The 14,177-nt window shown below is 33.3% G+C and overlaps 2 protein-coding genes across 2 annotated transcripts; one reads left to right on the top strand and one right to left on the bottom strand.

Moving 5' to 3' along the window:
• Nucleotides 1-9,484: 9,484 nt before the first annotated feature.
• Nucleotides 9,485-11,843, top strand: LOC116115833 (protein slowmo homolog). The gene is made up of 2 exons (XM_031401966.1): nucleotides 9,485-9,595; nucleotides 10,925-11,843. Exon 2 carries the CDS (start codon nucleotides 10,942-10,944, stop codon nucleotides 11,506-11,508), a length of 567 nt encoding a protein of 188 aa, XP_031257826.1. The 5' UTR covers nucleotides 9,485-9,595; nucleotides 10,925-10,941; the 3' UTR covers nucleotides 11,509-11,843.
• A 1,318-nt stretch (nucleotides 11,844-13,161) lies between these two features.
• Nucleotides 13,162-14,177, bottom strand: LOC116115840 (zinc finger A20 and AN1 domain-containing stress-associated protein 8-like). Its single transcript, XM_031401972.1, has one exon. The coding sequence runs from the start codon at nucleotides 14,130-14,132 to the stop codon at nucleotides 13,596-13,598; it is 537 nt and encodes a 178-aa protein (XP_031257832.1). The 5' UTR covers nucleotides 14,133-14,177; the 3' UTR covers nucleotides 13,162-13,595.

The following is a 14,177-nucleotide window of genomic DNA, read 5'->3' as shown; positions in this document are numbered from 1 at the left end:
TACAAGGGTTTAAAAACAGTCTGAACATAGACACTTCGACTGAGTTAATTTCAAAGGAACCCCTATGGCAGTGGTGATTTTAAGTGGTCTGACTATCAACACCATTTTCCAAGGCTTGAAAACCAAGTGATCATACTATAATAATAATAATAAATGTATATCTGTGATACTGAATATGGACACGAGTGTCATAATTAACTAAACTATAAGTTGGGGATCCTTTCAAATTCAGTCTTTGTACTAAGACAAACCCACAATTCCAACTGGAAAAATCCAACCCCCACCTCTCTCTTTACCCCCACTTGGTTTCTTGGAACTCTCGTCCTCGTTCTGTGCAATATATGACTCCCCAAAGCCCAGCATTCCCACACTCTGCAAATCATCTCTTAGTCTAAATATTGACCACTCTACGTAAAGTTACTTCTCTCTCTCTTTCTTTATATTCTTATCAACAAAAACTAATAAAAGATCAAACCCATCAACCACAGAAGATCTCACAAATGGTTTTACCCATCAGAAACTTAACAAAAATTTGTAGATCCCCGAGTTTAAAGAGGGGGTGTGTACGGACATGCAATATTATAAGGTAAAATCCGACATATTAAAAATTGAAAGTATTAGAGAGAAAGTGTAAGAATCACTCATGTTCACTGTAAAAACCAAAATTATTAGTTTAGAGAAAAATAAAATAAAAGATTGAAGGATTTCATTTGTTTCCCCAAGCAGAAATCTGTTGACCACCTAATTGGTTTTCGCACCCGTCAAAAGTTAATCTCAGATTTAATTAAAAAAGCGATCTCGTGCATGTCCTATAGAGACACTAGAAGGTTGTATTGTGGTGAGTAATTCATTGTTTATGAAAATTGTGGCATCCAGTTAGGCTAAGTCTAATTAACTTCTAAGAAAATTAAAGATCGATCTAAACCATCCATTTTATATATAATCACCTCACCAACTCAGATGGTTATTATCCCAATAAGGCAAAATGCGAGATCAAGTGAACTGTCTTTTTAAATTCACTGCAGTGATAAGAAGATCGAGAAAAGTTTCACATCACTTCAACATTACCATAAATATATTATCCTTCCGCATATTTTCCACTAGAAGTTAATTTCTACTTCAATAATATATCATCAATACATCATTGATCTCTATCCTCTCTAATTAAACTTTAAATACCATAATGTCTTTATAGAATCCAATAAATTACATAATCTTATTCGTTATAATACATAAAATAATAAGATACATATACACGAATGATCGATATGATACATCAGCTCTATTCTCTCTACTATAAACTTTAAATACCATAATATTTCTGTATAATACAATAACTTACACAATCTTATTCGTTATATATATAAATAATATGATATATCTAATTTATCAGCTCTATTCATTATAAATATATACGAATAGATATGGTATATCTATTCATTTAGTTTTTTTTTTGTTCTCTTTGATGTGCAGAGAGTTTCTAAAGATGTTGCATGTGTTGATAAACATACACATGCAAAAATATTCCCATGTGAAGGATGATTCAAAAGTGTACATCTACAAGAGCACAAATACATATATATAATATACAAAATCTCAATTCCTTAAAATATCTAGAAATAGATATAAGGGTCATCATTTGCGGACTGAACTTTTCAGAGATTAAGACTGTGCCCTTCTGTGCTTATTGAATAAGAAACTTGATACGAAGAATCTGAGACTGAACCTAAACCAGAAAATAATAAACAAAACATTCTAAAAGAAAACAAATTAAATCACCTGCCATTTTCTATGACACACTTCCCGCCAAATTCTTGTACTTAATATAAAGTTGGTTGACCGAAATGCTCCACAATAAGGGAGCAGGACCCACGTCTCTCGCTTTCTTCAACCTTTGCATATCAAAACCCTAATCAGAAAATGCAAAACGAAAACAAAACACAAAAAAGAAAAGAAAATCACTGCCTCTGTTCTTTTTTCCTTTTCCTAAACAAGAAAAAAAAAACTTTTAAAGGAATCCATTATTGTTTCTTGAAGATCAAAAGCTCACGAAGAACAAATTGAAAAAACTTTTTATTTACTGATAAAATTATCTTAACGAATCTCTCTGGTTCTCGTTCTCACTCACAGTTCAATTCGTTTCTTGGAAAATGTAAAGAGAAGAGTGTTGGGGATTCGCCACCGGCCCATAAGTGGTAAGGCACATTTAATCAAAGACACAACCCACGTCGTTTCAGATATTGCGGCCAAATTCGAAGGAATGTGACCGACACGTGGCGTTTTCATGATGGCGTTTTGTTCTCAGAGGTGCCAGCCAGGCGGGCCAATTATCCGGTTTGCATGCTTGCACAAAAAACCACAATTTAGAAGGCATAAATTTGACCAACCTTTGACCGTCTCACCAAATGTTCTTGCTTACAATTACCAAATTGCCCTCATCACCTTTATGTCATTCAACAATTTCATACTTCGATAAGTTAGGGCTAGGGAAAAACTCAAAAATTATTACATTAAAAATGGATTCATTTTTCCAATTTTCAAATTGTGGTTTCTAAATTTCTGAATTGTTGCATGGAACTTGTAACCAATTAAGTACAAATTTCAGGATTGTTTAATTTAATTTAATTTAATCTGAATTACTTCTAGATATGTAATTTAGTTCCCCAATGGCCTTTTTTATGGGTGAAAGTTGATTACATTATGTGATCCCAATAATAATTAGGCACCTGATGAGTTTATTTCTACCAATCATCAACTTCTTTAACATGAAATTGAGACTTGATGAATTCCTGCCTTGTGCTTTGCATCATTTTTATATATAAGTTGATCGATATACAAAATTATGGGATCAATAAAGATTGTATGGCCACGATAACATTAATAATCTGTTCTTGAATTAGTGTGCATATATATATGAAGTTGATGGCAAAAGAGGTAAGTTGAGAAATAGAATGAAGAAATGAGGGGCAGATTGGGGCGAAGGAGGTCACGAGAATCCAGAGAAAATTTTGAGAGTTTCCAGGAAGAGATAGGAGGAAACGCCGGGAAAGTGCTCGTGTCGCCTCGAAATGAAGCACTTTTTAATTAGAAAGGCAAAAGTAATTTGGTGAACCCTTGTTTTCTTGTACATAAAAACCCTAGTAAAGGTTAGGGTTAGGGTTAGGGTTAGGGTTAGGGTTTGTTAGGAGAAACAATTGCTTTGAAAGGAAGAGCCTAACATTATGTTTCAATTAGCACTCCAAAGTTGTTAATTAAGGCTCTACTGGATCACGTGCTGATGACAATAAAACACATTGTTCATATTAAATATAAGAAGCTAGTAATAGCTAGGCTGAATAATGGTGAAGGAAATCTGTAAAGGAAGAAAAGTTAAATTCCTTCGATTACAATGTTGGAAACAAGAAAAGGAAATCTTTGACCTATAGTTACCTTATGTTTTGGTTGTAATTATTTTAAGGAAAACCATGATGGTGCCTATTCTTCTTTACTAGTGTTTCCTTTAAACTTTCAGATCCGACTTGGTTTACCCACATACGTGTATATTCGGAAGATATGTATATTAATAAGATATTATTTCTTTCAAAGTGTATTTATTGCACAAACAACAAACAAAATCTTTTATATTACATATTGGGAGTTTGGCACCCTGTTTCTCTCTTTAATGGAGTTTAATTTTATCATTAGAGTACCATGTCATCCATACAACCAATCAATGTATTTATATCACCTATGAGTATTTTTTTCTCTTTAATTTTTATCAAAAATATGGTGGATAGTTATTAATTTAAAAAATTATGACACAATAATGGTACGAGTAACATAATATCCTTATATATGGTATCATGGATATTCTCCGGCCAAATTATTATATAAACCTAGAACCAAAAAAAAAAAAAAAAACCCTAAATTCAAACACTTTCTTCCCCACCCCACCACCACAAAATCCTCCAACCCCATCTTCATCAGTTGGTCGGAATCGCAACCGGCCAAGTGTGATTCGGCCAGAATCACACCCAGCTAGGTGCAATTTGGACCAACCCCCACCAATTGGTCATAATTGCAACTAGCCTAGTGCGATTTGGTCGGAACCGCACTTGGCTGAGTGCAATTTTTGTATTGAATTGTCGAGGAAATTGATGGGATTGGTATGGATGGTGAAAATTCCAAATCCGCGTCAATTTGGCCAGATGCGATTCAGTTGAAATCGCACCTAGGTGAGTGTGATTCCAACAGATTCGCACACGACCAGGTGCGATTTAGCCGAAATCGCACCCCACAATTCTGCTGAACTATTTTTTTCTTCAATTTTTTTAAATTTTTTTTGTTTGGATAATGTTGTTGTGTGTCGATTTGGATAAGGGTAGAGATTTTGTGGGTTGATTTGTGTGGGAAGATGTGGTGAGAAGGTTGGGTGTGATTCCGACTAATTTGTACCTGGCTAGGTACGAATCAATCGGAATCGCTGTGTTCAATTTCAATGAAAGAGAAAGAAGAAAAGAGAGAATAAGAAGAGAGAATAGTATTTTTGTTTTTACATTGTTTAGACCATGTCAAAGAACAAGTTTTCCTAACAAAACATAACGCCGAGTGGGAAAGTATCGTTTTGTCAAACCTTGTGTGGGAACATGTCGTTCTCCCTAACATAATATTATTAGTTTAGTGTGCGTGGATGATGTGACATATCCTTATATTATATTGAGTACACACTGTGTAAATCTCTAAAGAAAATTCAAATTGTATAATACATTAAATTCACTTCCTTGAGGATTGGTTATGTCTACTAACCATATAGCAGCATTAGTGTAGATATTTATTGCCCTCCTTAAAATATACAATGTGAATTGAAAATATCATAGAATAAATTTGTTAGGTTTTCGGATGCCGCAACTAAACCACCCCTATTAATTAAGATGGTAATGTCAGCATCCTTTACGCTTCATTAAAGTTCCGACTCTTCCAGTAGCCAAGGCGGGTAGCATTACCCAATAAACACTATATATAATTTAGACATTCTTGTTTTAATTTAACAAAAATAAGCCTGAAACCACAGTTCGACTCTGCACCAACGGGAATAATTTAATTCCTCATTGTCACTCAGAAAGCAATCGTCACAAAGTAGTTGATCAGGTCAGAATGTTTTGCAAATTAAAAAAGCAAAAATCTCCATTATATTCAGTGATTTGAAAAAGAAGAAGAATGAGCTATTAAACTTTAGTGTTTTAAGTTTGATTATTTAACATGCAACAAATAAAATAAATAAAACTCTCTTCATGTTATACTCTTGGGGAAATGTGATATATCTTTTGTATGAATATGGAATTTAAAAGCTACATACAAAAGGGTCATTGAATATAGTTTATAAAAGTTTTAAGTTATGAAAAAAAAGATTTGAGAGGTTTGATTTGGACAGAATTGTAGAGTGAGCTCGGTACAAATGTTGTAATGATTAGTTAATTAAAATTGTGCGAAAGGAATGAGATCTTGAGATCTAGCTATATACATATAGATAGATAGTAGTCTAATTAGGGCTTCCATAAATATACTTGGGGAAGATCGCTCCATATATGGATCACCATGTGTGTCTATATTTTTATATAATTATTAATTTAACAAAATCTCAATCAGCATAGATGTGTATTCCCAATTTCTAAGTCTAGATTATCGATTTAGAATTCTGGTTCTCGATTATCCAAACAACAATGTCGACTCGCATGTGGCCTGTTGGCTTCCATTTATTATAAAAAAATTCTTATTTTCCTATTATATATCAAATTTATATATCTATGTGCGTGCGTGTGTACAAATATAATTAACCATATATCTAGTTGTAAATATGGTTTAAGAAAGATAATAATATAGATGATGGGATCCTAGATTGGAGGGAGGAAGAAATGGTTTTCAAATATAATTTTGACTTTCTTCATTGATTGATTCAATAGGATTTTGGATCTTACTGGGAAATATAATGTTTATAAACTATAGTGACTGTAATCATTTAATTTAGTGCTTTATTATGCATGAAATCTTGTAGTTTTATTTACAATATCTATCACAAAAATATCCGCAAGAGATATCATTTCATTTACTGATTAAAATATAATAATACTTCTTGAGCTCCAAGTATATATTTTATTTCATTATTAAATTATTAAGAACCCCCTCCCTATATCCATGAAGGGTTATTTATTATTAGGGAATAGCAATTACGAGGTTTTGCATTCTACTAAAATTATTTTTAATCTAATAATATAATTAATATTGTCTCCCTTCATAGTAATTAGCTTTAAATTTAAGGCCTAATAATAACTGATTAATTATTTATTTATTTTTGTCCCTTCAATACTAAATAGATTGAAAAATGAGATGTAAATTTATGAATTTGTTTTTATTTGATAATCTTAACCTTAAATGAGATGACTATGAAAGGCTTGCAATAGTTAATGATATTATGGACTTATAAAGTCCATGATTTAGTACTAAAGAAAAACCCGGCCCAATAATGGCCCAGTAAGTCCTTGTTTTCGGGATCGTGAAGGGATTTTGCTATAACTATGCCAAGTATTTCCATTAATATTAAATTGCTCTATAAATGTCTTGTTAATAAGACTTTAAATTTATGGTCAAGGTCATCATAGAAGTGATACAAGTCATTAATAAAACAAAAATATCAAATGAATTATAAATTTATATTTAATACATATAAATGAAAATTCTCAAATATGAACGTTTCAAAATTTTATCTTATAGATCAAAGTTGAATGATTATTGGCTAACTTTTGATTTTGCATTTTGTAAAGGTGGCGAGCGATTGCTCATCTTTGATTTGCATATTAAAACTTCAAAACATTTGTACTAAAGATTGATTCAGCTTTGGACCCTTATTTGTAAAATATTATTTTAGTTTAACAAGTGAAAATGATCTTAATTGAATTAATAATAAAACGTTATAACTAGAGATTATTGTGTATATACGCAGTCAGGGGCGGATCCAGTACTTGGCCCACCCTCAATTTAAAAAAAAAAAAAATACTAATATTTATAATTTCTGGATTTTGGTCTACCATAACGAAATATTAATGGACAAAAATATTAATGTGTAATTAGTTTTTATTTTGGTTCACCCTAGCAGAAATTTCTGGATCCATTATTATCTATAGTTTTTTCTAGTGTTCAAAATTTTCATGTTAAGTTTATTTATTAAATATTAAAATACAATATATAAAAACATTTTTAATTTGATTGGCTTAGATTTTTTTTTTTTCTGATTTTAAGTGATTTTTTGATAAAATTATTGTTAGCAATCCGGCAATGGTTGGATAGGAAACAATAAATCAATGATCTTAGTGAATTAAAGATCCAATACATAAGGGTGTCACACAAAAAGACATTATAATATAAAAAAGGGGAAACGACTTACACCTACCCAAGGTTTGGAGATACGACAGATTGGTACCCAAAAGGTTTCAAAAAGACAAACAAGTACTTTCCATTAGGGAAAAGACTAGAATGCCTTTTGAGAAATATTAGTCTATTTTTTTAATTACTTTTAGTCCCCTTAAGTTTATTAATTCCATTAAATAGCCCCAGAAAAAAGTTTAAAAATTAACAAAAACACCCCTACTCACCCATACTTGCCAGATTCTGGCGGCCGCCACCGTAAATGGCCGGTAATTCACCGATCTGGCCTTTTCCGGCCAGATCTATAGTGGATCTGGCCGGAAAAGGCCAGATCTGACGTAAGAAAGCCAGATCTGGCCGGAAAGTGACGGCCAAAGTGTGGTCATCGTTGACAGACAACGACGGCCATGGACTGTTGCGGTCGTCGACGGCTAGATCTGGCCTTTTTCGGCCATATCCGTGGTGGATCTGGCCGAAAAAGGCCAGATCGGTGAACTATCGGCCATTTCCGGTGGTGGCGTAGACTGTTGTGATAGATTCCGACTACCACCGGTGGTGGCTGTCGGAATCTGGCAAGTATGGGTGGGTGGGGGTGTTTTTGTTAATTTTCAAACTTTTTCTGGGGGTATTTGATGGAATTAATAAACTTAAGGGGTCTAAAAGTAATTCCAAAAATAGACTAATATTTCTCAAAGGGCACTCTAGTCTTTTCCCTAACGAAAGGTACATGTTTGTCTTTTTGAAACCTTTTGGGTACTAATCATCATTTCTCCAAACCTTGGGTAGGTGTAAGTCGTTCTGCCTATAAAAAAGGACACTATTAATTTGGGACAATATTTTATGAAACTATTAAAAGGAGACACAAGTTTAAAAATAACTTATATGGTATGTGATAAGCATGTAATGCTTTATATTTTTATACAACTTTAAAAATATTTTTAATTACAGATTAAATTCATAATAAAATTAAAAAGATTTCTGTATTAATTTTTATAATAATTCAAAAATACAAATGGTTTCCTAACTATTTCTAATTTTGTAGTGAATTTAATTTTTTGATTTTTTTTAACCTTAATTTAATAATCTTAATTTTTATTTATTTTTACTTCTATAAGTATTTGTAGTGGGTATTTATGTTTTTTTAATTTTTTCCGTTAATATTCCTATAACAAATCATTATATAAGTATAACATGAAAAATCATATAATTTTATTTTTATCTTGACTTTCTATCTTACAAATAATAATAATAATAATAATAAAAAGAATAAATTAATATTGCTTCATATAGATATAACGCAGACACTTGGGGGTCTGATTTTAGTTTCTAAAAGAATTAGACTTTTAAGGTGCATTTGATTTATTATTTTGGATAGGATTTTGGGAATAATATTCGGTAGTTGAATAGGAGAGTATTATGAGGTAAAATTTAAAAATTTATAAAAAAGCCCCTAGGTTTACTAATTTAATTAAACACCCAATATATAAAATGACAAAAATACCTCACCACCTACAGTGCCAGATTCCGGCCACCACCGCTGGAATCTGGCCGGAAAATCGTGTTACGACACAGACCGCTCGGATCTGTGTCATAACGCGTCATTATATCTAGCTGGAAAAGGCCAGATCTACGGCATGTTGTGGCTGCGACGATCGAAAAAGGCCAAAACGATAGCCATCTTTGGCCGTCGCTGACAGCCAGATCGGTGAATTATCGGCCAGTTCCTATCGGTAATTCACCGTTGTGGCAGATTCCGGCTACCACTGATGGTGGTTGTCAGAATCTGACAAGTATGGGTTATAGGGGTATTTTTGTTAATTTTTAAACTTTTTTTATGGGGTATTTAATGAAATTAATAACCTCATTGGATCTAAAAATAATTAAAAAAATAAGATAATATTTCTAGAATAATGTGCCCAACATTATTTGGAGAATAGGATTAGGAATATGAGCAGAAATAATAAGTCAAACATGCCCTTAATATAACGCAAAACATAGTGGGTTTTAAAGTATTTTACGTCAGATCTTGCATCACATGGTTGTACCTACGTCGACTCATACTGCGGGACAACCTTGTCTTGAATGTACAACACGAATATATTACAGAAAGTACAAGGAAACCCCACTGACTTTTCTTTTCCACTTCCTTAATATCGTCGAATCACTAATAGCAGAGATCATCTTCAAGGCGTTAAAGGTTTGTTTTTTTCTCTCATTGTGATTTCTGATCTGAAATTATGCTTATGCTATCTTTCGATATTAGAACTGAAGAATTTGGTCTAGAAAAGACTCAGTTTTTTTTTCTGCAATTGGTGTCGCCATTAATTGAATTGAATTTAATTGTACCAAGTTCATGATTTTGGGTTCTTTGGTTTGACTGAATGATGGGTTTTACGTTTCTGGGAGAACCCAGTTTGGGTTCTGAATGGTTTAGTCTTGTGATAAGTCTTTGTGTTTGATTGCTAATTGATACATCTTTGTTCATTGTTGTTTTTCAATTTTGGCTTGATGAACAAAATTAGACATCACAAATCTAATTTAAAATTATAGTTATTACTTTTGAATCATCAGTGCTTTTGAATTATCAGCATAGGCACAGTGCAGGTTTTTTTTTTTTTTTTTCCTTTTATTGTACTTAATGTGCCTTCTGATACATGTCAGGGTAGGTTTATGTAATATTGTATTGTGTTATGGATTTTTCATGATCTATTGTTGTCTTTGGAAAGGTTTTTAGTTTCTAAGTTCTGTTGTCGTTGTTATACTGTGAGACAGTTGAAGAGGATGAGCTTCTGAAGAATCCTGTGTTGTTACATGGACTCTGTGTTCTTGATTAAGTATTATGATTTATGCGTGGTGTTACATGCGTGAGTGGCTGTTAACTGGACAAGAGTTACTAATTAGGGTTTTTTCTCTTGAGTGATAGTTCTTAGTTTTGAAGATAATTTCATTTATGCTGATCCTTTAGGCCATAGGTATTGTTTTCCTTAAATATATAATCAACGCTATTGGCTGATGAATAAATTGAATGAAATTTGTCCATTTGAATACGTAGGTGATTTGTCTTAAACAGACTATCATTTGTTATAGGAGAATAAATAGAGTCATCTAACCCATACGGTGATCAAATCAAACATGAGGAAACTAGCTATTTTGATGATCCCAGCTCTGTAAAATTCACTGGCCTCAAAAGTGTAGCAGTGATTAGGAAGAACAAGGTCCCTAAATTTAAGAAGAAAGATTTGACTTAGCTTCCCAAAATCGCAACCTTGGAAGTGATTTGAAATTATTGAATGAAGAGCAAGGGGATGAGGAAAAATGTACAGATATAATATATGATGACCAAAAAATAGATTCTCATTTGGACTGGATAGTGGCTTTCTTTGGAGGCGTTTCATGTATTAGCGTTATTTTTTGTTATTATTATTAGTATTATTATTGTGGAATGGTTGATTGGACCATACCTGAATATTTAATGTTTTATTTGAATTGTTTGAACTCACTAAGTGCTCCTTTCTCACAATGACAGACATTAAATAGATCGTGATGGTGAAAGCATACACACAAGATCATGTTTACAAGCACCCATGGGAGCGGGTAACTTCTGCATCTTGGCGCAAGTTTGCTGACCCTGAGAACAAGCGTACGTTGTCCCATATACTTGAAGTGGATACGCTGAGCCACAAGCTCGATTCTCTCTCCGGGAAGCTTTACACAACTCGTGCCCTTACTATACATGCCCCAGGACCATGGTTTTTACGCAAAATTGTTGGTCAAGATATCTGTCACTGTGTTGAATCTACAGTTGTGGATGCTCAATCAAAGTCAATGCAACTCACAACCCGCAACATTAGTCTCCAAAAGTTCATAGAAGTAGAGGAAAAGATCAGATATGAACCCCACCCAGAAAATCCAACTGGGTGGACTGTGTGCCAACAGGAGACTAGTATTCGCATTAAACCATTATCAGCACTGGCATCAATGGCAGAAAAGGTGGAGCAACGATGTGCTGAAAGGTTCATGCAGAATAGTGTTAAGGGTAGAGAAGTTATGGAGAGGATATGCAAATATCTTGAAGCAGAATCTGGTGGAATTGCTTCTAATTTTCACTGATAGAGTTAATTTCTGTCTTTTAGCATGCTTTCTCATTGGACTTTCGAGCTCTATGAGAGTAGAGAATAACTTACAATGTGAGAATGTAAAACTAATGCATGTTTTACCCACTGAATCTCCTTTCAAGAGTTTGATACAAATTTTGACCTAGTTCAATTGAAATTTTGGAACATAATGTTGCAATGTTCTTGTTGTTAAGCTAAAGACTGAGCTTTGTATTGCTTTCATGGATTTTGCTGAGAAGATATGTTGGTAAATTTGTTCCAACACTAGAAACATATAATAGGGTGTGTTGTCGCACCGTATTGGACTGGATTAACTTCATGGGATTAGATTAAAATGTATATTAATGGATTGGTAATGGATAGGACTGTATAAATTATAATACTATTTTGTGTTTGGTGAAGTAATGTATTAGACAAAATAAAGCCTAATGAAGACCATATACGCCTAGGCATTTTGTTCCAGTGGGGACTATATACCTTTATATCAAATCATCATATAAAAGGATCTGAGATGTAGGGATCAAACTCATGATTTACACAAGGGATGAGAATTTACTTTGATATCACTTGTGACAAGTCGAGCGTTTATTAACCCTTAAAAAAACTAATATTATTAGGTGATATTATCTATCTACCTTTAACTCGAATTCTACATATATATATTTACAATATCGCAACAAGAAGAAGCAATTATTATAGTTAATAGTTCATGTATAATAATGTTTTACGAGTTGAGTGCAAAAATATAAGCACCAGAAACAAACTCGAATGGAACCAAAATGTTATTTTATTATCAAGATTAGTCTTTAGTTACCTGGAGTCCTTGGGCCATGTAACCTGTTTTATTTTGAAGTCTGATAGCTGAAATAGCTACTGCAATTGCTTGCTGTCTTGAGGAATTATTGGGGTGTTTTTCTTCCTTTAAAAAACAAAGAGGATAAGGATGAAACAGTCCTTACATATTATCTACAACACAAATATTAGTAATTTGGTTCGGTGTCTCTTGTTTTATTTCTATAATATGAGTTGCATCCCTAAGGTTACCCTGTCAAATAATAAATCTTCTAATACCAATAGTATTCAGAAATTTGAATACCACCCATTACTTGAATATTTTAAATTATTAGATCATTTAAATTTTTTTATAATTTTACCCTTAATAATATTAAAAAAGAAAGATAATTAGATCATTTACATTTTTTTATAATTTTACAATTAATAATATTAAAACAGAAAGATAATTCAATAAAAAACTTCTTCCAAAATTCTTTTATTTCTCCCAACTAAACATATTAATTATTCCAATCCAACCAAACATATTTAATATAACATTCTCAAAAACACCACTTAAAAGTAAGATTTAGATCCTTATAAGATAAAAACTGTTTAGATTTTTTAATAGAAGTAAGATAAATATCTCTAGATAATTTGGCCTTTATCATCCTAAGATGAGACACGTGTCCTGTCATGTGTCAACAATATTAAGCCTAAGGCTTTCCAACGTTGTAATCCAACAAACCACGTGGGTTGTTTTGTATTATGTAGGATCCATCAAAATCAATGTGTTATTACTCCTTTGACACTACAGAAGAAACAATCAATTCGCACACAACACAATTCAAATACATACCCAAATGAAATAAACGCCAATAAAAATAAAAAAACAAAAGCAGAATTAAAAATTTACAAAGCTAGGCACAAGAAATTCCATGGATGTTTACTTTCCATATCATCTGGAAATTGCACAACCAATTTAACAGAAACTGCTAGAAGAGAGAATATATGCCATATGACATGACATACATTTCACAGCTAGCCAAGACAAAAAGTCCATCAAACCAGAGACCACAGAGATTCAGACCCTAAACACTGAAGCCAACATACAAGTTCTCGCCAATCATAAGATATAGAGTTCTTCATACTTTGCAGAGATGTCCTAACTCTCATTCATTCCCCTCTCCAGCATCATATATAACAATAAATAAGGACACCTGATAACATACGCGGCCAACTCCGAAGAAGCCCCACAGATGAAAATGACCATCACTATTTTTTTTGGTAAAATTGAAACGTTCGTTCGATTTAGATTTTATCAAGCTTCTCTGCCTTGATAACAGGGTTTGCTTTCGCTATTGCATCCCGTGCTGCAGTGCGGTAATCGAAGGGGCAGTTGTGTTTGTCTGAGTAGCGATGTGATGCACAGAACATGTTACCACAGCGACATTTGAATCCTGTCAGGCCAACCCGCTTCTTGCAACTGTTGCACCGGTTAGGACCCTCCTTCGGCTTTGCCTCAACACTCTCCCCTGAGCTTGAACCACATGAGGGCTGCTGCACAGAGATGACTTTTGACTCCACTGAACTAACTTGCACATCCACAGTGGCAGCAGCAGCAACAGCAACAGCAACAGGTTCACTTGCATTGCTGCTTGATGATTCATTCACAAGGCTTCCAATAGATGATGCAGCGAGCTTAGCTTGTTCTTGTTTCATCATCGTATCCTTGTAGCATTTGGAACACATATTCATCGTTGCCACACTTCCAAAGAAGCCACAGTTGTTGATGCACAAAATAGGGCGTTCAGGAGGAGCTTGGCATCCAGTCTCATCATTTTCCATTTTTTCACCTCTCCTGCACCATAAAAGTTGAAAACTTTTAGATGA

Source organism: Pistacia vera, unplaced genomic scaffold (assembly GCF_008641045.1).
Source record: "Pistacia vera cultivar Batoury unplaced genomic scaffold, PisVer_v2 Contig754, whole genome shotgun sequence".
Taxonomy (NCBI): domain Eukaryota; kingdom Viridiplantae; phylum Streptophyta; class Magnoliopsida; order Sapindales; family Anacardiaceae; genus Pistacia; species Pistacia vera.
The sequence above is the reverse complement of the archived record's forward strand: the minus strand, read 5'-3'. Positions and strand labels throughout refer to the sequence as shown.